Consider the following 26,000-nt stretch of genomic DNA (forward strand, 5'->3'; position numbering starts at 1 on the left):
TAAAGAATTTTAACTATTTAAAGTCAGTCATTTTTATTCTAAACTCTTAAATGAGACAGACTTCCCTAAAAGGTAGTATAAATTTCCCTAGGCTTATGCTGATATTTTTAATTTTCATCATTTTTATAAATGAGACAATTCTTATCCAGAAAACTTTCAACTATAGCAGCAGTGACTGACTTAGAACTGTAAAACGTTAAAATGAAAGGGATCTAAGGTTGAATGCAAGTTTCTACTTTACAAATGAGGAAAATGAGGTTCAATGCTGATAAGACTTTCCTAGAGTAAAACAATACTAAAATCCTAAGCTGGATTCAACAAAACAGTGCTCTGCAGATCAGGACCAACCAATTAAGGAGGTTGCTACCAGCATTTCAAAAAAAGCAACAGAGTAGAAAATAACAGGCTTCCAAGGTAGGGAGGATAAAATGATTTCATAAAACTTTTTCTTCAGTTCTATGTATGTGTTGGATAAGGTAAAATGGTCAAAAATTCTGGAAATCGTTCATGAATACAGAGAAGAAACAAGTGGTTGCCAGAAGGGAGAGGGGTGTATGTGTCGATGAAATAGGTGAAGGGGATTAAGAGGTACAAACCTCCAGTTAAAAAGGAATAAGCCATGGAGATGTAAAGTACAGCATAAGGAATATGGTCAATAATACTGTAGTAACTTTGTATGGGAACAGATGGTTACTGGACCTATTATGGTAATCATTCCATAATGTATGCAATTATGAAATCACCACGAGTACACCGGAGCCTAATATATAACACTATATGTCAACTATATTTCAATTCAGAAAAGATTTTGGAAGTCATTACAAATGACTAAATAAAATATCTAATTCTTGAATGGATTTTCAAATTTATTATTTTTAAATTATAATAGCAATATTAATAAAATTATAACTTGTAATTATGGTGACATAGCTTATTTATTACAACTCATTCAAAACTAATAAAAATATCTCTGTATTAAATACTAAATGTTAGCTTTTTTTTTTTTTAAAAAAAGCCATTTTTTGCCTTTAAAAGATATGCTATGGGGTGTAACATTCATAACCTATGTGAAAAGACTTTCTTTAAAATACATTTCTGTAAAGCTTATACGTACAATATCTAGACAAGCTTTTTAAGAAAATATTGAATTCCAGAGTTCTGATCATTAGCACACATAAAAATACCAAACATTTTTTGTGAAAAAACAGTGACCTCTAGTGGATTAAATAAAGTGACATAATGTTTGCCTCTAAGAATTTAGAAATTAAGGTAACACTGATGCATCCAGTTATGAAAAATACCGACATGGTATACAGACAACTATTATACATAAATAAGGGCTACAGTTACACTATGTAAAATGTGATAATTGTATATTTATAAATTGCTCACTGGTTACTTACAATCAAGAAAGAATCCTAGCTTTGTTCAGAATCTATCACTAGCTTCAGGAATACACTTACTCTTTCTGATCTTGTGTGATACTGAAGTTGGATTAAATTATCTCTAAGGACCCTTTCAGTTCTCTCATTGTGATCCTTTAATTCATCTTGTATACCAATGCCAGACTAAATTCTATTAACAAATGTTCAGTGGTTCCCCAGCTCTTGACTACATACCAAACTTAGCTTGGCCCCTTGATATCTATCATTTTCTATTTTTTCCCCAATACATCCCTTATTTCAAATGAGTTAATGTTCTCACTATTTTCGATACCCAAACTACTCCTGTGAGTTTATTTTCTCATCTCTGCTTAAAGTTTTTCATTATGCGGTGTTTTAACCTCACTAACTTACATTACAGGTGCCCATTAGAATGAGTCAAATTTGTTTCACTCAGGTGTATTTGTTTTGCCATCCCAATGAGACTGAAACTTAACCACAGAGGTTGGCTTTCACATACGTGTGTGCACAAGCAGACACATGTGCATCTTGCTGGGTAGTAAGAGTACACCACTGTACCTACCTCCTTGTTTTTATTTTTTGGCTGCGCTGTGCAGCATGCAGGTCTTAGTTCCCAGAGCAGGGATGGAACCTGCACCCCCCTGCAATGGAAGCACAGAGGGGTGGACCACCAGGAAAGTCCCTACACACTTTAAATGTAAATTAAGTTGGTAAGTTTCAAAAAAAAAAACCAAGGGCATTTTCATCTTTCATTTTAGTGAGGTGGTGAAGGGTACATAAAGTAGAATTTCAAGAACCATAAACATAAAGTTACAGAGCTTCATATTTTGGGAAAAAAGTAGGCATTCTGAAGATAGGATGGTAAGATTTGGGGAAAAAGTTTAGAGGAAGGAACTTTTTAAAATTAGTTAAAGGAAGTACCAATAACTATATCTGAAGAAAACAGAGATGACAGGAAAGGTCCTTTGATAAATGGTTTTGAAGCAGATATGCGGATGGACTAAATGAGCGCACTAACTTGAAGAAGTAGAAAAAAAATCTCTGGAAGCGAAACTAAGAACTCAAGCAAACATCAGTTTGAACACTGGGAAATGTAGTATTGTTGCTCTCATTAGAGCTGAGGAGGCAACAGCAGCTCTGGTGAAAGGAATTTAGAAAAAATATTAAGAGAAAAAATGATAGTTAAAAAGGTGCTCATAAGTTTCCAGAAAGTTTGGACAATGCTACAATCTTTTATCTCCAAATAAGAAAGTCAGGCTGGCAGAGAAATGATGAGCAATTTAGTCTCTATAATGTTTAATTCAACAAACAAAGGCCACACTGTAGTATATTTAGCATATTCTAAACCACATAGAATTGGATCAGCAAACAAAGGTGTCTGCAAACAAAGCTACTGTCACCATTACAACTGATGCTAGCTGAACATACAGTAGTGATGTTACTTGAGTATCCAGTAAGATTATTTAGCATATATCTTATTTTACCTCAAATAACACTGCCTTGTGTTATAATAGTCTCTATTAAACATGAATTACTTGAGACATTATCTCATTAATTTAAGCCTTTGTATAGATACATAACAATAATTTTTGTTTCCTTTTTAACATTATTATGCCAACTTCCCCTCAGTGATGAATTCTCTTTCAAATTCAGCAACTACTAAAATGTTATAAATGTTCAAACATTTCTCAAAAGGCAACAACCCATGAATGTCTATAAACTTTTTTTTTTTGCTAAAAATGACTCTTTAAATTGGCTTTTTAAAATTTATAAAATGTTATACTGACTTTTAATAAAGATTAAATAAATTAAACAAATAAAAATTATTTAATAAATAAATTAGAAAACAAATTAGAAATAAGTAAATTACTAAACTAAATAAATTAGCTGTAATTAAATAAATTAGAACTTTTTGACCTTAGTACTTTATTAAGAACTATGTACAGAGGTTCATAACACTGTACAGGAGGCAGTGACCAAAACCATCCCAAAGAAAAAGAAATACAAGAAGGCAAAGTGGCTGTCTGAATGGCATTACACATAGCTTAGGAAAGAAGAGAAGCAAAAAGCAAAGGAGAAAGGGAAAGAAATAACCAACTGAATGCAGAGTTCTAGAGAGCAGCAAGGAGATAAGAAAGCCTTCTTAAATGAAGAGTGCAAAGAAGCAGACGAAAAAAATAGAATGGGAAAGACTAGAGATCTCTTCAAGAAAATTAGAGATACCAAGGGAACATTTCATGTAAGGATGGGCATGATAAAGGACAGAAATGGTAAGGACCTAACAGAAGCAAAGAGATTAAGAAGAGGTGGCAAGAATGTACAGAAAGACTACACATAAAGACCTTAATGACCCCAAAACCACAATGAAGTGGTCACTCACCTAGAGTCTGAAGTCAAGTGGGTCTTAGAAAGCATTATTACAAACAAGCCTAGTGGAGGTGATGGAATTCCAGCTGAGCTATTTTAAATACTAAAAGATGATGCTGTTAAAGTGCTGCACTCAGTATGCCAGCAAATTTGGAAAAATCAGCAATGGCCACATGACTGGAAAAGGTCAGTTTTCACTCCAATCCCAAAGAAGGGTAATGCCAAAGAATGTTCAAAATACTGTACAATTGTGCTCATTTTGCATGCTACCAAGGTTATACTCAAAATCCTTCAAGCTAGGCTTCAGCAGTGGTGAACTGAAAACTTTCAGATGTACATGCTGCATTTAGAAAAGACAGAGGAACCAGAGATCAAATTACCAAGATACTTTGGATGACAGAGAAAGCAAGGCAATTCCAGAAAAAAATCTACTTCTGACTCATTGACTTTGCTAAAGCCTTTGACTGTATGGATCACAACAAATTGGAATATTCTTAAAGAGATGGAAATACCAAACCACCTTACTTGAGAAACCTGTATGTGAGTCAAGAAGTAATGGTTAGAACCTCACATGGAACAACTGACTAGTTCCAAACGGGGAAAGGGGTACGATTAGGCTGTATATTGTCACTCTGCTTATTTAATTTATATGCCGAGTACATCATGAGAAATGCCAGGATGGATAAATCACAAACTGGAATCAAGACTGACAGGAGAAATATCAACAACCTCAGATATGGAGATGACACCACTCTAATGGTAGAAAGTGTAGAGGAACTAAAAAGCCTCTTGATGGGGATGAAAGTGGAGAATGAAAAAGGTGGCTGAAAACTCAGCGTACAAAAAACAAAGATCATGGCATCCAGTCCCATCACTTCAAGGCAAATAGATGGGGGAAAAGTGGAAGGAAGCACTGGCAGATTTTATTTTCTTGAGCTCCAAAATCACTGCAGATGGTGACTGCAGCCATGAAATTACAAGACGCTCGCTCCTTGGAAGAAAAGCTGCAACCAACCTAGACAGCGTAATAAAAAGCAGAGACACCACTTTGCCAACACAGGTCTGTCTAGTCAAAGCTATGGTTTTTCCTGTAGTCATGTACAGATGTGAGAGTTGGACCATAAAAAAGGCTGAGTGCCAAAGAATTGGACTTTCGAACTGTGGTGCTAGAGAAGACTCGAGAGTCCCTTGGACAGCAAGGAGATTAAACCGGTCAATCATCCTAAAGGAAATCAACCCTGAAAATTCATTGGAAAGACTGATGCTGAAGCTCCAATACTTTGGCCACCTGATCTGAAGAGCCAACTCGTTGTAAAAGACCCTGAAGCTGGGAAAGATTGAAGACAAAAGGAGAAGAGAGTGGCAGAAGACGAGATGGTTGGAGAGCAACACCCACTCAATGGACGTTGAGCAAACTCCAGAAGAGAGTGAAGCACAGGGTGGCACTGCAAGAGTCTTGCCATGCAAAGAGTCTTAGTCATGACTAAGACATGACTTAGTAACAGAACAACAAGATACAGTTCCCTAGGAGGGACGAGAGGTAATGAACCCTTCTACCAATGCAGGAGACAGAGACATGGGTTTGATCCCTGAGTTGGGGAGATCACCTGGAGGAGGGCATGGCAACCCACTCCAAAATTCTTGCCTGGAAAATACCATGGATGGAGGAGCATGTTAGATAACAGTCAATGGGGTTACAAAGAGTTTGACACAACTGAAGCAACTTAGCACGTGGCATGCACATACAGTTTCCTAACAAAGTATAAGTTCAGTTGGATCTAAGATCCTGTACCTTCTGGAAAAATTTAAAATTCTCATCCCAGGATTACTGTATTATTAGGATTAATAGAAATAACTATCAAAGCAGGAAGCAAAGTACATTTTGTTCTTAAAGCTAAAATAGAAAACAAGTAACATCTGTATGTACTTTCTGATTTTAAGTGTAAAATCCTTAAAAGCTCTGCTTGAAATATAACCATTTCCCCACAATGAAAATGTGTATAATAAATGCATTCCAAAGAAAACTAACCTACTCTTTACATATTTCAAAAACTATAAAGAAATACATGAACAAATATATACATCATGATTTAAATTACCTTTCTTCCTCGCGAACCCACACTGGACTTTTAGGAATTTGTGCTTCAAAAAATTTAGATGCTTTATAACAAAAATTGCTGCAAAAACACTGAAAAGAACATTTTAAAACAAGCAACTTATTTTGTTCTTATTGTGAAATACAATTTATGTACAGAAGAGAATATAAAACATAAATATGTAGTTCACAGAAAAAAAAAAATCAAGAATCGACCACCCAAGAAATAAGATTTAGTACCTTTGAAGGCTTTTCTGTGTCCCTCCCCAATTGCATGGCTCTCCACATTCCCCAGAGATAACCACTATCACAAATTCTGTGTTACTCATTCCTTTGCTTTCTTTCAGTCTTGCTTCTGACATTTGGTTTTGCCTATTTTTAAACTTTGTTTAAATGGAGTATTATTATGTATCCTTGTATTCTGTTCCACATTATGTTTTTCAGAGTCATTTATGTAGCTATAGCGTATGCATTTACACTGTGTATTATATTCCAGTGCCTAAGTATTACTACCTTTTAGTTACTGTTTAAGGACAATGAGTTGTTATTTTTTGTTGCCATTATCATGTTACATGAACCTTTTTTTAATTACAATTTTTACATTAAAAAAATTGTGATATGATACATAAAATTCGTCATCTTACACAGTTTTAAGTGTTCAGTTCAGTGGCTTTAAGTACCTTCTTACTATTTTGCATCTATCACCATCATTCAACTCCAGAACTCTTTTCATCTTACAAAACTGGGACTCCACACCTATTAAACTATAACTCCCCATTTCCATCTCCTGTGACAAAAACCATTTTACTTTCTGTCTCCATAAATTTGACTACTCTCAATTATGTTACATAGGTAGAATCATAGACTATTTTTCCTTTTGTACTGGCTTATCTCACTTAGAACAATGTCTTCAAAATTCATTCAGTTGTAGCTGTGTCAGAATTCCCTTCCTTTTTAAGGCTAAATAACGTTCTATTCTATGTACTGAATATGCACTGTATTTTGTTTATCGTACTAGGAACATCCATGGACTTCCCTGGTAGTTCTGATGGTAAAAAATCTGCCTGCAATGAAGGAGACCCAGGTTCCATCCCTGGGTCAGGAAGATCCCCTGGAGGATGAATGGTAACCCACCCCAGTATTCTTGTCTGGAAAACCCCATGGACAAAAGAGCCTGGCAGGTACAGCTCATGGGGTCGCAAAAGAGTCAAACACATCTGAGCAACCAAGCAGCAGGCCACAGTCTGTGGGGCTGCAAAAGAGTTGGACATATCTGAGCAACTTAGCACAAGGAACATTCATGCACACATGTACTTGTGTACACAGGTTAAACAAGAAAGAGTTTATACCAAAAAATAGAATGGTCACAAAGAATGCATAAATTTGACTTTAACAAATTTGATTTTGCCAAACAGTTTCTCAGGAAGGTTGTACCAATATTTATTTGACCTGAAGTATAAAGAGTCACTAATGTTGTCAAATTTTTATACTTTTACTAATTTGGGAGCTATAAAAATGTAAATAACTCAGTGTGTTCTAATTTGCTATTTTCCTGATTAATGATAAGGCTGAGCATCTTTTCACATATTCATTAGTCATTCAAGTTCCTTCTGTAAAATTTTTTAATCTAAATTTTGTCTTTTTCTTATAGATGATGCATTCTGGTTATGAATCTGTGGTTAGTTATATGTGAGAAATATAACTCCTAACTTTTAGCTTATCTTTTCACTCTTGTTTTAGAACTTCTAATGAGCAAATGTTTTCTATTTTATTTTATTTTTTTATTTTTTTTTTATTAGTTGGAGGCTAATTACTTCACAACATTTCAGTGGGTTTTGTCATACATTGACATTAATCAGCCATGGAGTTACATGTATTCCCCATCCCGATCCCCGCTCCCACCTCCCTCTCCACCCGACTCCTCTGGGTTGTCCCAGTGCACCAGGCCCGAGCACTTGTCTCATGCATCACACCTGGGCTGGTGATCTGTTTCACTATAGATAATATACATGCTGTTCTTTCGAAATATCCCACCCTCACCTTCTCCCACAGAGTTCAAAAGTCTGCTCTGTACTTCTGTGTCTCTTTTTCTGTTTTGGATATTGTTTTCTATTTTAATGTAGAAAAATTTATCAGTTTTTCCTCTATGGTCTATAATTTTCTATCTTATTTAATAAACTCTCTGCAACCCAAGTTCTGAAAACGTATTTTTTACATTTAGGTTCTTAATCTACCTAAAACTGATCTTTGTATACACACTCTAAGAGCAATCAGTTTTCATTTTTTCTGTATGGATAATTGGACATGTATAATTTATTAAAAAACCCATCCCTTCTCCACTGATCTAAGATACTCCTGATGTCTTATGTTCAGTGTCCATACAAGTAGTGTAAGTCTGCTTCTGGCTCTCTATTCTGTTCTATGAGTCACTCACCTGAATTCATGCCAATATGCAATTTTTAAATGTTCACATACTAACTAAAGTGTAAGCAAAAAAATTTTTAACACTATACATACTTATAAATGAAAATCTTTTAACATAGTCATCTTCTAAAAGGCAAGATTTTAAACAGATATATTTAGAATTCCATTTAGTATAATATTAAATATTAACTCCCACATTGATAATAATCTTTAAACTTACCTTTCTTTCAGTAATATCATAGACTTTATTAGCTTTGGTAGAAATTTTGTATTTCTGTTTTGGTACCTAAAGAAAAGAAAGCATAGCATACGATAGAATTCAAGTAGTAAACATGAACTTTATGGTTAACATTAAGTCATCTATATATTATATTATTGGCTAACCCACATCATCAGTTCATGACCTCAGTTTTATTTATTGTTCTTTTTACATGGTATTTGCTAAATATGAAAGTTAAAAGTCTACAGGTTAAAAAAAAAGTTACTTACAATTCCTAGCTTGTTCTGACATAAAGGATAGCCACAGAGTTTGATAATAGAACGCTCATCCACGACATCACTATAGTGAGCAGGTGTGATGAATTTCCCCTACAACGAAATGAGAGGGGCACTTAACTCTACCAGATTATTCAAAAAGTTTATTTATCAGGTCTTTAGGCCTCATTGATCTCATATGAAAACACAGGGATCATAAAAGTACCTATCTCATAGGTTTGATTTACCTATCTCATAGATTTGATAGAATCAGAGGAGAAAATAAAGGAAAAGCACTTAGAAAAGTGCTTCTAGACACATTCTAAGTACTTAGAAAATGTAAGTTATTATTTAAAAAAACACAAACCCATAAAACTCCCAAAATTTCTGCCACAGTAAACTATGCATCTTTGTGGATTATACAATTCATGAAATAATTCTGAGGCAGGAGGAAGAGGTGATGCTATTCTGACTGCTTTACCAAAGGAAAATATTAATAGTATATTTTTTATTTTTAAAACTGTTACTCAAAAATAAACAAAATAGAATTATATACAATTTTACCTATTTCTGAAAGCACAGTCTTATAAACAAAGTATATTTAAGGTGTCATTGTGACTCCTTAACAAATTTTTGTGCAAAATCTTCCACCTTCTGAAAAAACAGAACAGTGAGGTGACAGTTAATAAGCTAACACCAAATATTTTTGACATTTTCTTGTTCAAATAATCTCAGATCTACCACCCAGAATGATGGGTTGGCTATGTCAGTCGGCTAGAGGGGAATGTTTAAATGTACGAGAGAGAGTGATGAAGAAAGGTCTCAGAAGAGGAGGAAGATGATGAAGTTGGGCAATAGGTGGAAGGATGGGTCAAGGCAAAGAAGAATGTCCCCTCTTCTGATGAGAAGGAGTAAAGGTGAGGCTAAGTAAGCTAAGTGACAGGGTGAGCAAGGGAGTGCAGCAGAGAAAAAGATCCAGGTGTCTGCTGTGTTCTCCATGAATTAGGCAAGAGCTTAGAGAAACGGAGTATGGACTTGGGAAAAGCAGTAATGATGGCAAGAATGACAGTGGGTGGTTAAAAAGGGTGCTAATTGCAGATATAAATGATATATATACTATATAAAAAATATACAAACAAGGCCCTACTGTATAGCACAGGGAACTATAGCAGAGTCAGACACGACTGAGTGACTAAGCATGCATGTGCGCACACACACACAAGCATAACTGAACGCTTTGCTGTATACCAGAAACTAACATTACATTGTAAACTAATGGAACTTCAATAAAAAAACAAACAACAAACAAACCTCAGTTCTTGAGACAAACTAGCATTTCTGGTTTGTCTTTAGAGTCATCAAGTGTGGAGATTCTGATGCAGTTACCCGTATCAATTTAAATATTGTCATATTTATATTCCTCTTGTTTAGGAAAATCTCTGAGCCACACTAAGAATTATTTCTACAATAAAAGCTCTAGCTTTAATTTTCCATTTCTTTTTTCTCATAAGGATTATGAGGATATAACACACATTTCAAGTTTTTAATGCAATAAAGCCATTAATGAAAACAAAAAAAATTTTAATGCAAATGATAATTCTCATTATGTGTTGATTAAACCATAGGGGATCTGTATCTCATGGTTTTAAAATATCAAAATTAATGAAATTACATTAACAGAAATGATGATTTTCTATTACTAAAATAGGACAACATACAGCCTATGAAAAATGACATGGTGGTCAGCAGTGCAAAGCAATGAAAATCAAGTGAGATTAGCAGACTGGTTAAAAGAACTACTATGAAGGAATAAAATATGCATGTTACCTCTCTCAAGCACATTTTAAAGTCATAAAACAAAGAATGCATAATAGTAATGGTTATCTTTAAATGCACAAATTATATAGCGTGTGACTGACAACAAATTCAAAGATTTCAATAATGCAAGGAAGTTTCATGTTACACAGATTTAAAGACTTTATACTATAAAAGTGTTAGTCAGTCATGTCTGATTCTTTGCAACCCAATGAACTGTAGCCCACTAGGCTCTTCTGTTCATGGGATTCTCCAGGAAAATATACTGGAGTGCGTAGTCATTTCCTTCTTCAGGGGATCTTCCCTACCCAGAGGTCAAACTGAGGTCTCCTGCATAGTACACGGTTCCTTCACCATCTGAGCCACCAGGGAAGCTGGTGGCAAACCACTTCAGCGTTTTTGCCTTGAGAACCCCATGAACAGTATGAAAAGGCAAAAAGGTATGACACTGAAAGATGAGCCCCCAAAGTCAGTGGGTGTCCAATATGTTACTGGAGAAACAGTTCCAGAAAGAATGAAGAGGCTGGACCGAGGTGGAGACGTCTCCTAGTTGTGGCTGTGTCTGGTGGTGTCCAGTCTGAGGCTGTGAAGAACAACACTGCACGGGAACCTGGACTGTCAGGTCCACGAACCAAGGCAAATTAGGTGTGGCCAACCAGGAGATGGCAAGAGTGAACATCGACATCTTAGGAATCATGGACAGGTGATGATGGACAGGGATGGGTGAATTTAATTCAGATGACCATTATGTCTACTATGGTGGGCAAGAATCCCTTAGAAGAAATGGAGTAGCCCTCATAGTCACAAAAGAGTCTGAAATGCAGTACTTTGGTGCAATCTCAAAAATGAGAGGATGATCTCGGTTTGTTTCCAAGACAAATCATTCAACAACACAGTAATCCAAGTCTATGCCCCAACCACTGACTCTGAAGTTGAATGTTCTATGAAGACCTGCAAGACATTGTAAAACTGACACCAAAAAACTATGTCCTTTTCATTACAGGGGATTGGAAAGCAAAAGCAGGAAGTCAAGAGATACCTGAAATATCTAGCAAGTTTGGCCCTGCAGTACAAAATGAAGCAGGGCAAAAGCTCACAAGAGTTCTGCCAAGAGAACACACTGATCAAAGCAAATATCCTCTTTCAAAACACAAGAGATGGCTCTACACGTGGACATCACCACATAGTTAATACTGAAATCACACTGATGATATTCTTTGCAGCCAAAGATGGAAAGCCTCTATACAGTCAGCAAAAACAAGACTGGGAGCTGACTGTGGCTCAGATCACGAACTCCTTATTGCAAAATTCAGACTTAAACAGGGAAAATCACTCAGCCATTCAGGTATGACCTAAATCAAATCCCTTATGATTATACAGTGGAAGTGACAAATAGATTCAACGGATTAGATCTGATAAGGGTGTCTGAAGAACTATGGGCAGAGGTTTGTAACTGTACAGGAGACAGTGATTAAAACCATCCCAAAGAAAAAGAAATGCCAAGAAGGCAAAGCGGTTGTCTGAGGAGGCCTTACAAACAGCTGAGAAAAAAAGAAAAGCAAAAGGCAAAGGAGAAAGGGAAAGACACACCCAACTGAATGCAGAGTTCCAAAGAATAGCAAATAAGAAAGCCTTCTTAAATGAACAACACAAAGAAATAGAGGAAAACAACAGAATGGGAAAGATTAGAGATCTCTTCAGGAAAACTGGAGATACCAAGGGAACATTTCATGCAAAGATGAGCACAATAAAGGGCAGACACAGCAAAGACCTGACAGAAATGGAAAAGGTTAAAAAGAGATGGCAAGAATACACAGAACTATATAAAAAAGGTCTTAATGATCCAGTTAATCACGATGGTGTGGTCACTTACCTAGAGCCTGACATCCTGGAGTGTGAAGTCAAGCGGGCCTTAGGAAGCATTACTACAAACAATGCTTGTGGAGGTGATGGAATTCCAGCTATTTCAAATCCTAAAAGATGATGCTGTTAAAATGCTGCACTCAATATGTCAGCAAATTTGGAAAATTCAGCAGTGGCCACAGGACTGGAAAAGGTCAGTTTTCATTCCAATCCCATAGAAGGGCAATGCCAAAGAATATTCAAACTAACAAACAATTTTGTGCTTATTTCATATCGTTGCAAGGTAATGCTCAAAATCTTTCAAGCGAGGCTTCAACAGTACATGAACTGATAACTTCCAGATGTAAAAGCTGGGTTTAGAAAAGGCAGAGGAACAGAGATCAAATTGCCAACATTCACTGGATCATAGAAAATGGGAGAGAATTCCAGAAAAACATCTACTTCTGCTGCATTGACTACAATAAAGCCTTTGACAACAAACTGTGGAAAATTCTTCAAGAGATGGGAATACTAGACTACCACCTTACCTGCCTCCTGAGAAACATGTATGCAGGTCAGGAAGCAATAGTTGGAACCAGACATGGAACCAATGGACTGGTTCAAAACTGGGAAAGGAGTATGTTCAGGCTGTATATTGTCACTCTGCTCAATTAACATAAGCAGAGCACAACTTGCAAAATGCTGGGCTGGATGAATCACAAGTTGGAATCAAGATTGCTGGGAGAAATGTCAATAATCTCAGATATGCAGATGATACCACCCTAATGGCAGAAAGAAAAGAGGAACTAAAGAGCCGCTTGATGAGGGTGAGGGAGGAGAGTGAAAAAGCTGGTTTAAAACTCAACATTCAAAAAACTAAGATGATGGCATCCAGTGCCATCACTTCATGGCAAACAGACAGGGAAAAAATGGCAACAGTGGCAGATTTTATTTTCTTGGGTTCTAAAATCACCGAAGATGGTGACTGCAGCCATGAAATTCAGATGCTTGCTCCTTGGAAGAAAAGCTATGACGAACCTAGACATCATCATTAAAAAGCAGGGACACCACATTGCCAACAAAGGTCAATATATAGTCAAAGCTATGGTTTTTCCAGTAGTCATGTATGGATGTGAGAGTTGGACCATAAAGAAAGCTGAGTGCCATAGAATTGATGCTTCCAAATTGTGGTGCTGGAGAAGACTCCTAGAGTCCCTTGGACTGCAAGGAGATGAAATCAGTCAATCCTAAAGGAAATCAACCCTGAGTATTCACTGGAAGGACTGATGCTAAAGCTCTAATACTTTGTCCACCTAAAGTGAAGGGCTGATTCATTATAAGATACCCTGACACTATGAAAGATGGAATGCAAAACAAAAAGAGGAGGGCAGAGGATGAGTTGGTTAGACAGTATCATCGACTCAATGGACATGAGTTTGAGCAAACCCCAGGAGATAGTGAAGGATAGGGAAGCCTGGAGTGTTATAGTACATGGGGTTGCAAAGACTCCAACATGACTTAGCCACTGAAGAAAACAACGTACTATAGAAGTAATAATTTATCAATACATACACACTCCCTTAGGAATTCTTCTGAAATATTCTCTTCTAAAAGCTGTTCCACAATATGTAGAGCTTTTCTCTCAAACTCAATCTTCTTTCTGATAGCTGCTTCTAGTTCTGCTTTCCTAAAATTAAAAAAAAAAAAAAAAAGGTATTTAAGTTATTCTAAAGTTTTAGCATAGCCAATTTTCTACATTTTAAAATTAACACTAATGATGTACTATTTTGCTATTAAGGTTAAATGCACATTTTTAAATGCTGTTTCTTTAGATCCAGTATTTTTCAAAAAGGAAACAAGCTACTTGTTATTGACGACTGTCGTAACAGGATTATTTGAGTTCCAGGGCTCAGAGAACAAGGAAGAATTTAGAATATCCTATAGAAAAGAAAATGGGAGAAAATCTTTTTTTGCCAGTTAAGACTCCATCATTATTGAAATGATAATCTATCATTCTCTATCATTCCTCTGAGCTTTTACCTAAAAATGGAGGCTTTTCCCTTGAAATCATTAGAAATCAGAAGGGAATGGAGAGAAAAAATATGATGTTGGTTGTTCTCTTAAACACAAATTTCTTTGTGCTAATTCTCAAATGTTAACTAAATGGCCAGCCTGGTTTAACAGGACAGAGTCATATTCGAAAAGAAGTATTTACTTACCTTTGTTGTAAAGTCTTATTAAATAACTATACCAGTATGACTCTATGGTTCAGGAAAACAATAATCTAGGAGGCACCAGTGAAAATCTGTCAGCCTCTGCGGGCCTCACACATCATGAATATAAAAGCAGAGGCTATCTGATCAAAAAATGGTCCTAGGACAGTGGTCCTCAATACCAGCTGCAGTTTACAATCATCTGATGAGACCTTTTTTTAAAAAGATACCATGTTCAGGTCCCACTGCAGGCTAACTAAATAAGAATCTTTGAGGATGGGCCCTAATTAATGGTGTTTTCTTAAAGGTGCTCCAGATAAACCTAGTGTGTAACAGGGTTGAGAACCAGCACCATGGGAACAAAGATACCAACTATCTTGGTGACTTGTTTGCTACATTAGTTTCTACTCGCCCACCAGAACAACCTTGCTGCCATCCTGGATCTTAAGTGCTCTCATATCTGGACTTAGAATGTACTCAGTCCTGAATATTCATTGCAAAGACTGATGCTGAAGCTCCAATACTTTGGCCACATGATGCAAAGAATGGACTCATTGGAAAAGACCCTGATGCTGGGAAAGATTGAAGGCAGGAGAAGGGGACGTCAGAGGATGAGATGGTTGGATGGCATCACCGACACAATGGACATGAGTTTGAGCAAGCTCTGGGAGTTGGTGATGGACAGGGAAGCCTAGCGCACTGCAGTCCATGGGGTCTCAAAGAGTCGGACATGATTAAGTGACTGAACCTAACTGAGAACGTACTCACCTTTTCTCCCTACCTTTATTGACTGCCAAGACTTTAGCACCTAATTTCTTGCCTGGAGCAATATGTTTCACAAAAACAATTTGGAGAATTGACACAAGACTGCCAGCTAGGGACAAATAGGGACATTAAAACAAGAATGTCTCACTGTTCACACTGTTCGCTAAACCCAGGGTAGGCAAGGCACTAGCAGGGAAGCCGGAAGAAAACTCAAGGAGTCATAGTAAGTGAAGACACATTTATGCTCTCCTGACTGCAACAACAGCTGTAGCAGCAGATACACTGTATTCTCTCCTCTCATGACTAACCCAGTGGACACAGCCCTAACGCAGCCAAAAAACTCTTCAGGTGGAGCTCATATTTGTTTACAGAACAAAAGTGGCCCATAGCCAAGTGGGTACATTGTGACTCGCATGCGCAGTGCTATAAGTTATCTCAGCTGTTACAAGACCATGTATTTACAAAACCTGGGGTCAGAGCGAGATGCCCTGGGGCAAGAGAGCCCGACCCCACCTCTTTGGTTAAACTGCTCTTTCCCTACAAAGAAGAAAATTGCAGTTAACACCTGTTCTCCCATCATTTCATAAAGACCATACTTACATCAAAAATGTAAAAAGGACATGGCACAGATTAAATATTCTTTGTAATGAAAAAAGTTTTCTGTACAGTACAAAAGTTCTTTGTACTGAATATATTTAGCTCTATGAAAAACATTATTTATCTCATTTTGCTGCTTACCAATCAATAAAAGCTATGTCATTCACTAAGATCAAAATAGAATGTGCATTAGGAGTTGCTGACTTAAGGAGTTAATTACCTCAACCTGCAGGAACAGCAGACTCCTCTGAACTGATGAATACCTACAGCTGTTTCCCACGGACAGCCCTGTCTCAGAGCTCCCTACTACCCCACATGACGACACGTGGTGTGGTCTACAGCAGTGTTTCTCAAACTTCTGGGCATCAGTGGTCCTTTATAATCTTAGTTTTTGCTTATGCAGATTGTATCTGTTGATAGTTATGGTACTGGGATTAAGGGTGAGAAAAATTTCAAGCACTCATGAACTCATTTAATAGTAATATATCCATTACACGTTAACATGTTTTTAAATGTAAACTTCAGTGTGAATTACAGAATTGTTTTATGTTTTCACAAAGCTCTTTAATTTCTGGCTTAATACTATTCAGTTGGATTGAACGTAGAAGTATTTTTCAGTTGGAATAAATTCATGAAGGATCACTTCTCTCAACACCTAGTCGGTTACCCTCAAGGATTTTTAATTGTTTCATCATCCTGGGTGATCTGCTTGAAATACATTTCAGCTTATCTATATTCTTCATATTGTAGTACTTAGAATAAAAAGATAATCTCCTTGGGCGTGCAGTCAGATCCATGTTGAAGAGAGTTGCAAATTACTATTATCATTATTAACTAAACTTTATTGTTGTATTATTTTCTGAAGCCAAGTATAGTCATTCTGCTCCACAGGAAAACAGACCTCAAATTCATCTGATTTCTCCACTCCCAAATGATCATTATCCCTAACACCTTAACACTTTTGAAACTTAAATTCTATTACTTTATTACTTGGAAGTTTTGTTTGCACTTAGAAAATCTGAATTTCTCACCGCCGTCTACTGGTACTGTTTGAATACAACCCTGCCTCTAACTTATTCCTACACTCTTTTCTTCCTTTGCTCAGAATGCTTCACACGACCTTGGGCATCTCTCCTTTCTTTAAATGACCAAGCTTCTTCTTGTCACATATATTGGTGCTTCTGGCTGGAGGTCTCTTCTCACTACTCTGTCTGGTAAATGCCTATCTAGCCTTCCAGTCAGTTTAACTATTACTTTCTCAGAGAAGCTTTTCCCTGAAAACATACTGCCCTTCCTGCCAACCTCTCCTGTCTTTAGTTCCTCCATCAGAGTCTTTTCATTTGTTATTATGTATTTATTTGTGATAATTTAATTGGTATTTCTGTTCTACTAGACAGGAACTGTGTCTATACTGTTCAAAATCATATCCTCAGAGCCTCTGAAACTGAAAAACTCCCAAAAGAGAACACAGGCAGAACAGCCTTTGACATAAATCTTAGCAATTTTTTAAAGTTTGTCTCCCAAGGTGAAGGAAATGAGCAAATATAAACAAACAGGAAGGACCTGATTATACTTAAAAACTTTTGCAAACAAAAGGAAACCATCAACAAAATGAAAAGACAATCTATTGATGGGGAGAAAATATTTGCAAATGATACGACCAATTAGAGTTTAATATCCAAAATATATAAACAGCTCACACAACTCAATATCAAAAAAACCATCCAATTAAAAACTGGGCAGAAGAAACAGGACACTTTTCCAAGGATGTATAGATGGCCAACAGGTGCATGAAAAAATGCTCAACATAGCCAATTATCAGAGAAATGCAAATAGAAACCACAAAATGAAATATCACCTCACATCTGTCAAAAAGGCTATCATTTAAAAGTCTACAAATAACAAATGTTGAGGAGGATGTGGAGAAAAGGGAATCCTCCTACTGTTAGTGGGAATATAAACTGGTACAGCCACTACGGAAAACAGTATAGAGGTTCCCTAGAAAACTAAAAACTACATGATCCAGCAACTTCACTCCTGGGTATATACGTGAAGAAAATTACAACACTAGTTTGAAAAGACACATGCACCTCAATGTTCATAAAAGCATAATTTATAATTGCCAAGATACAGAAGCAATATAAGTGTCCATCAACAGACAAACGGATAAAGATGATGTGGTTTATACATGCCATAGAATACTACTCAGCTATAAAAAAGAATGAACTTCTGCAATTTGCGACAACGTGGATGTACCTAGAGAATATTATGCTTACTGAAGTAACTCAGAGAAAGACAAATATTCTGAGATCACTTATATAGAGGACAAATCAGTGGTTACCAGACGGGAAACAGCAGGGGGAAGGGCAAGAGTGGGGTATGGGATTAAGAGATATAAACTATGTATACAATAAATAAGCAACAAGGAAGTATTATATAGCACGGAAAATTTAGTTGTTATTTTGTAATAACTTAAAATAGAATATAATCTGCAAAAATATTTAATCTCTATATTGTACATCTGAAACTAATATAATATTGTAAATCAACTAGAGTTCAATTAAAATTAAAAAAATCTTATCCACAGGGACTAACACAGATCTAGCATACCTTACATTCAGTAAATAATTCTTAAAAGAATGAGTTCATAAAATCATATGCTTCATAAAGCTAAATGCTTCATAAAATCTAAACTAAAACCAATGCTTCATAAAATCATAACTTATATACAGTTACATCATCCTCAAAGATGACATCTATTCTAAGAACCTTTTGTGCCAGAAGATAAAGGTTGCCTTTTTAGGAGATGCCCATTGAATAGTATAGAACAACTTTTTGCTGAAAATATGGACATGATGTAAACAAAGAAAAACAACAAAAAGTTTTTTGGAGTCTGGTATATAAAACAAAAAGGAAAGTATCTGAAGAGATGGAAAAAAAGGTACCTAGTTAATTCAGGAATGTTTATTACCACTGACATTTTTCTACAGATATTCATACATTCACCAGCAATCTAAAAGTGTCAACTTTGTTTTCTTAAGGCATGGAAGAGTAGGGGAAATAACAGTCTACATGAGAGTTTACAGTACTTCCCAGATCTTCCCCTTCTCTCTAAATAATTTCCTCTGAGGTAGCACCTATTACACTTTTTACAAACAGTTCAATTAGTATGTGATTAACAGGTAAGTGAAAGCAGCTGTCTATGTAGTTCTCATACCTTTGAGAAGCATCTTCTTGGTTCAAGGCACTTGTCTGCTTGGTATCTACAATTAAAAGAAACAAAAATCAGTAGGTCAAGTGTACAACAAACACCAGGTTACGGGACAGATTCTTGCCCAAATAAACTGTAGACTATCTTTTCTTCTTCTCTAACACTTCCCTTCCAACTCTGTGTGAAAATCAAAAGAAATGAGAAGGGAATCCAATTTGGTTTTGCAAGCTAATTATTTTTCTTGGTTAAAACGTACCTCTTTCACGACTGAATTTTCTCGTTATCCTAGTTGCATAATTAAGCACTCCTGAAAGCCTGAGATCCAGGGGGCAACTCTCTCCGTCCCCCTCAATGTTCGCTCTCTGGTAAAGAGGGGTGTGACCCCCTCGGAGACCCAGGGCACCATAGGGGCAGTCCATCTGCAAGGAGGACCAGTGCTAGGGTGAATGCCAGCGGCACTCGGCCTTCCAACGGCCTCCTGGTCACCTGCCCACTCGGACGACCCCGATGGTAGGCTCTCAGGACCTCTCCTGCCCTTTCCCTTAGGGAGTGGAATACAGCCAGCCCATTCTGGGGGAAATCTTGGAAGACTAGCGTCCAGAGATGGGGATTCGGACGAAGGTCTCTCTCAGAAGGCGAGAATTCGGCGGTGGAAAGCTCTCGGCCTTCTTGCCCCCGAGGATCACCTCCCCTGGGGCAGCCTTTCGGGAGCGCCCGCGGGCCTCCGTCTGGAATTCTGTCGGGATCGAATTCTCAGTTCCAAACTTGGGAACAGTCCCTTCCTCCTACCTGCGACGTCTCGGGGGGCCCGGGGACGCCGGGCTTTGCGGCCCGCAGAGCACGATCCGACCCAGTCGGCCATGGGGTGCGCCGTCAGTGTCGGAACCGACCCTGGCGTCTTTCCCCCAAGACTCCGCCTCCCGTCGCGCAGCGCGGGGCGGGGCCGGCTGGGAGGGGAGGGACCCGGAAAGCAGCGCGGCGGCGGCGGCGGCGGAGAGCCGCGAGAGGGGCGAGAGGCCTGGCGGTAGGTGGATACACGTGGGGTTCCGGGCAGCCGGGGCTCGCGGTGGGAGGTGAGCCGCGGAGGACCCGGCGTCCGGGCCGAGGCCTCCGTGAGGTCTGGGGCCCAATGGCCGACGCAGGCAGGAACCGAGAGAAATGGCTTCCCTTGGATACCGCCTGCCCGCGCGCTGGGGTTTTATTCGCCCTGCAGCCCGGTGCTGTGAGGATCCGGCGGAACCCCGCCTCTATTTCTGGGCTGGGAACCGGGCGGTGTTGCCCTGACGGGGGCCTATTGCCTGACTTAGCGCGATACAGTGATTTCACTATCACGATTGATTATGGGGGGCGGGGAGGGGGCGCGGTACATCTGTTACAGACAAATGCCTGGGTCTGTAATGCTTGTTACTCTTGGGGTGGGAGACATCTCAACTTTCATCCCCTCCAGGTGTTACACTCCGATTTCTGCCAAGTAAGACTTAAAAAAAAAAAAAAGAAAAGAAAAAGGCTCCCCGATAATTAGAATTGATTTTAGTCCCGCCTTTGGGGGGTGGCGGGGGGGAAAGGCTGTCTTTTAAAAGATCTTATAGGGTAAATTTGTGCTACCTCTTGGGAGTGAACTAAAGAATTTCTTTCCCCTTCAGTTTATCTTTCAAAATTATGCTCCAAAAAAACTTGAAGGATGAAACAAGAGGTTTTTGTTCTTTTGTTTTTTGTTTTAATTTCTTAGGCTAACGTTTCAGTAAAAAAAAGTTTCAGCTTTAAAAACTTTCCTTTTTCTTTATTGTATATAAATACAATATTTATATTGTATATAAATACAATAATTCATCAGAATGAAGTAACTTATAATTCAGTATAGTATTACTGATAGTTAACAGTGTATTTATATTATAAATTTCAGCATCAAAACTGGAAAAAATAAGGAATGGCTGTGGAGGAACTACAGTCTATCATACAGAGATGTGTAAGTAATTTTTTCTGTTTTTGTTTTTAATGACATTTAATAACCTTTCAGAATATGGGAAGGGCACAGATTATTTTTAATTACATCTGCAGTCACTCAAATTGTTAATCTTCTTTAATCCTTGCTTTTTTTGACCTATGAATAAATAGCATGAAGGCAGGAAGACAGATTGGATATGTCACTTGGGGAAATAATCTTTACACTTTTAATACTGATCCTTATCATAGATTTCTTGGCATAGTGGATTTCAAGGTGATTTATTAAAGTATTTTTTAACCTAATCCTAATTTTCATACATATGCTTATGTGCAGCTTATTTAGAATTTAAACATTTCTTTTTTTAGAGAAAAATCAAGTAGTTATTGAATTTCCATTTGCCTGAACATACTTGTTTTTTTGTTTGTTTTTGCCAGCAAATCCTAGAAGAGCAAGACTTTAAAGAGGAAGATTTTGGCCTGCTTCAGTTAGCAGGCCAAAGATGTATAGATGAAGGGCACATAGATCAACTGTTAGAAATTATTCAGAATGAAAAGAATAAGGTAAGTACAATCTTTCTAAGTACTTTTTCAGTCTTTACTAGTAAGAGAATAGCCACATGATACTATCATTCATCCATTCCTTTTTTTCAGCAAGCATTTAAGAATCAACTTAAATATCCACTGTGGAAAATAAAAAGGAAATAAGATCAATTATGTCCTTTAAGGTGCTTACAGTCTAGTGGAAGATACAAACATGTAAAGAACTAGCAATAAAGAGGCAGAATAAACAGGTGGTTTATATCTGTTAACTCATTTAGCTTCTCCAGAGTAAGTGTTACAGTTGAAATATAAGTAAAATGCAAATAATATTTTGGGAGAGCAGGATGACCTTATTGGCCAATATCATCCAGCTATAATTGTCTCAGAAATCATTCTGCACAATGGGAAAGGATCTTCTTGGGATCAGGAACAGGTGGGACACAGTGTTTATAACACCACCTAATTTTGTCTTTGGACCCATCCCAGCCCCATACTTCCTATATTAGAGATCATCTTGTTTCAAGGAACATACTTTATAGTCCTATTTTTTAATACCGTTTTCTTTGTAGGGACTTCCTGGCAGTCCAGTGGTTAAGACTGGGTGCTTCCTCTGCAGGGGGGACAGGTTCCATCCCTGATCAGGGAACAAAAATCTGGCATGCCATGTGGCTCCACCAAAAAAAATTTTTTTCTTTGTCATAACATTCTAGTCATGCTAGCCTAGGATTACATATAGGGCACCGTGATTGTGTTTAGATTACTAAAACCTTTTAATCATACATTGTTACAGAATCTCTTACTAGTTCAAAGGGCTTATCTCTTTTTATTTATAATTTTTTTTAGTAAATATTAGGACGTTTTATTTAGTACATTTGTTTTTGATATGTATTTGTAATACCACTGTAGCCCCAAATAAAATAATGCTTTCTTTAACTCCTTGGTTTTTCCCAATTGTATTCTCAGAGGATAACCTTTGAGAGTACCTTACTTTTCAGTTCAGTTCAGTCGCTCAGTCATGTCTGACTCTTTGCGACCCCATGAATCGCAGCACGCCAGGCCTGCCTGTCCATCACCAACTCCCGGAGTTTACTCGAACTCATGTCCATCAAGTCGGTGATGCCATCCAGCCATCTCATCCTCTGTCATCCCCTTCTCCTCCTGCCCCCAACCCCTCCCAGCATCAGGATCTTTTCCATTGAGTCAACTCTTTGAATGAGGTGGCCAAAGTATTGGAGTTTCAGCTTCAGTATCACTCCTTCCAGTGAACACCCAGGACTGAGCTCCTTTAGGATGGGCTGGTTGGATCTCCTTTCTGTCCAAGGGACTCTCAAGAGTCTTCTCCAACACCACAGTTCAAAAGCATCAATTTTTCGGCTAATCATAATATAACTAATAAAAGTTAACAGTATTTATTGTGTATCTGCTATATACCAGATGCTCTTAGGTGCTTTACATCTTTTAACTCACTTAGTCTCTCCTGAATCCCCTGATAGGATTTTCTAGATAAGGAAAGTGTCACTGAAAAATTAGTGACTTGCCCCAAGTTACTTAGCTTTTATGTGACATCTGACATTTAGATCTGTACAGCCTGGTTTCAGAGCTCTTAACTATTTTCGTCAACCTCCATAGCACTGTGTAGCACTTGCAGGAAGTCTTAGAGTAGAATAGAGAGGACTGATTGTGGGATTGAGAGAGGTGACAGAGATGATGGGGTTTCTAGCCTCTGAGGAGATAGTATATCCTGAACAGAAAAAGGCAATTTAAGAAGGGGAGAATGTTCCTTAGATGGAGGACAAGGAAGTTGGCATTGTTTGGCAATGTTGAGATTAAGATGCAATAGGTAATTGAAATAGGAGATTAAGATGTAGATTTGTGTCTGACTGTTAGAGATTAGGTGATTGTGATAGACTTGAGCATATTGAGGCTTAACCTTAATAGCTTGAGAATCACCTTGGTGACGTGTGGTTGGTTGTTTATTTTTTGGCTGAGCCGGTTCTTGGTTGCAGTGTGTAGAATCTTTTTTTTTTTTTTTTTTTTTTTTTAAAATTGTGGCATGTGGGATCTAGTTCCCTGACCAGAGATCAAACCTGGGCTCCCTCCAGCCTGCATTGGGAGTGCACAGCCTTAGCCACTGGACCACCAGGGAAGTCCCATGTGTGGTTTCTCAATTCAAAGGTTCAGATATTGATAAGACAGAGTTTAAAAGTACACCTTAGATATCTTTTCTAAGAAAGGTGACAGTCAAGATTGATCAAGATTTACTATTAATCCACTTTGTGTAAAAAATAACAAAAAGTGTTTTTTAAAGTCACAGGAATGATAGTTTGTCCTAAGATGTTATAGTGCAGGGATTTTCAACATTGGTACTATTGATATTTTGTAGCAGTTGCCACCCCAGTAATGACAACCAAAATATCTCCAGGCATTACCAAAAGACCCCTGATGGGGAACAAAAGCACCCCCATTGAAACCACTAATGCAGTGGGAAAACTGGGGGCTTTGGAGTGGGACAGCCTTATAGGCAAATCCTGATTCTGCCACATTTGAGTAGATGTTAGGCATCTCAGTAATCTCTAAACTCTGGCATTCTCATCTGTCAATTGGGAATAATTATTATTACCTGGTACAGTTGTTTGTATTAAACTAAACAAGATGTAGCTTCTGGATAGTTAGTATTCTCCTTGCTCATAACGATTCATTATTTAAGATAGTTACTGGGGAACTTGCAACTGAGATTATGATTGTGTGAAATGTTGTCACAATTCTTTTTTCAACTCAGATATGTACAATTTTATTCAAATCTGGAATTTCTCTTAATTATACTCAGAGATGGGCTTCCCTGGTGGCTCAGATGGTAAAAGAATCTGCCTGCCTTGCAGGAGACCCAGGTTCAATCCCTGGGTTGGGAAGATCCCCTGGAGAAGAAATGGTACCCCACTCCAATATTCTTGCCTAGAGAATCCCATGGACAGAGGAGCCTGGCGAGCTACAGTCCACAGGGTCAGAAAGAGTTGGACATGACTGAGCAACTAACACATTCACTTTCATGCCTGATCAACTTCTGTTTCTTTAACAAGCCTTAGCATAACCATCCCCTGTTTTGGGAAGCCTCTCTTGCTTTCCCTGGTTAGAAGTGACTATTCTGCTATACTTTATACTCTACCTTTATTATTTTATAAGACCGAGTTTATACAGGGAGTATTGTACTGATTTGTATTCTTCCTCAATGTATTTTCTTTTGAATGAACCTAGAATATGAATTCTTTGAGGATAGATTGCTTATCTGATGTGTTTTTTGCTTTCCTTCCTGCACCTAGAGTATTCTAGGGTCCTATCAAATATGTTTGATAAATACTAATGAGTTGAAGTAAAATGCAGGTCAGAGAAGTGGAGTATATTGCTAATAGTTTTGAAAATCAGTGGTTTTGCTCTAGGGTGGCTTGTATTTTTTTCTTTGAAAAGTTCTTTAAGATTTCTAAGTTTAGAATGGGTAGTAGGAAATTTCAGTTTATTAAAGTTGAGTCTGAAAAAGCCAGATTAAGAAAGAAAACTTTAAAAAATAGGCCAGGAGAAAGTGGAAAACTAATACACTTGAAGGGAAACTAGAGATTGGCTAGAAAACTGACTTTACTGCCTTAAAAAAGAAAACAACACCGACATTTTATTTTACATTGCAACATTTTCAATTTTGCGTTGGATTTCAATAAGCTGAACAGTTACAGTAAAACATGTCACCAAGTTCTAATGATGAGGAGCAAATGACTGAAAAAGTTTTTCTACTTAATGGAAAATTTCTAGAAATTATTCCTCAATCATAAAACCTTCTCGTATCTCCTTTTATTTTTTAAGTCATTCAGAGGCCAGATGTTGAGAAACTGGGGTGAATTCTTTCCCTTTGCTCCAAACAGTTGGCAGCCTATAATACATTTTAATTAAATAATTGCTTTAGAAAGAAAAGAGAATCAGTGTGAGTCACTAATTATAAGTTAAACTTTTAGTTGTATAAGCATTCTGAAATATCTTTGAAAATAGAAGCTGTTTGTAGATGAGAAAGTTGATGAAGTGTTATCCCCTTTATGTTTACAGAGTGACATGATTATAATATACTTAGAGATTCTCCAATGAACTTTAAAAGGTTTATGAGTGTTGGCTGGATTTCTTTATGAACTGGGAGCAAAATTCTCCATGAAAATTTTAAGTACTGCTCATATTAAGCCAATTAGCTCTCCAGTTGGAAATAGACGAACTATTTAAATCCTGGGAAAGATTAACTTACCTGATTAAAAATAAAGACTCATTTGCCTTTCCTC

General features: G+C 37.5%; 2 protein-coding genes across 11 annotated transcripts in view; one reads left to right on the forward strand and one right to left on the reverse strand.

The window, feature by feature from the left end:
* Positions 1-20,108, reverse strand: part of RPAP2 (RNA polymerase II associated protein 2) — a 130,413-nt gene extending 110,305 nt beyond the window's left edge. For all 8 annotated transcript variants that reach the window (XR_010659624.1, XR_010659623.1, XM_065908929.1 and 5 more), the window contains exons 1-6: positions 19,996-20,108; positions 19,213-19,258; positions 13,993-14,107; positions 8,779-8,877; positions 8,510-8,575; positions 5,870-5,958 (exon numbers count right to left, since the gene is read on the reverse strand). Coding sequence is in view for 6 of the 8 variants with exons in the window: in XM_065908929.1 (XP_065765001.1) it covers positions 5,870-5,958; positions 8,510-8,575; positions 8,779-8,877; positions 13,993-14,107; positions 19,213-19,258; positions 19,996-20,068 (488 nt within the window). In the remaining 2 variants the exon portion in view is untranslated. The remainder of the gene's footprint in view (positions 1-5,869; positions 5,959-8,509; positions 8,576-8,778; positions 8,878-13,992; positions 14,108-19,212; positions 19,259-19,995) is intronic.
* Positions 20,109-20,162: 54 nt separating this feature from the next.
* The window catches only part of GLMN (glomulin, FKBP associated protein), a 45,183-nt gene continuing 39,345 nt past the window's right edge, over positions 20,163-26,000 (forward strand). The window contains exons 1-3 of one of the 3 annotated variants that reach the window (XM_065908756.1): positions 20,163-20,230; positions 21,110-21,172; positions 21,586-21,711. In XM_065908756.1, coding sequence (XP_065764828.1) covers positions 21,134-21,172; positions 21,586-21,711 — 165 coding nt within the window. In that variant the 5' untranslated portion in view covers positions 20,163-20,230; positions 21,110-21,133. Of the gene's footprint in view, positions 20,231-21,109; positions 21,173-21,585; positions 21,712-24,517; positions 24,691-26,000 lie in introns of those variants that run through there. The other 2 variants (XM_065908746.1, XM_065908762.1) reach the window with 2 other exon arrangements.

The sequence above is a fragment of the Muntiacus reevesi genome, chromosome 1 (assembly GCF_963930625.1).
Source record: "Muntiacus reevesi chromosome 1, mMunRee1.1, whole genome shotgun sequence".
Classification (NCBI taxonomy): domain Eukaryota; kingdom Metazoa; phylum Chordata; class Mammalia; order Artiodactyla; family Cervidae; genus Muntiacus; species Muntiacus reevesi.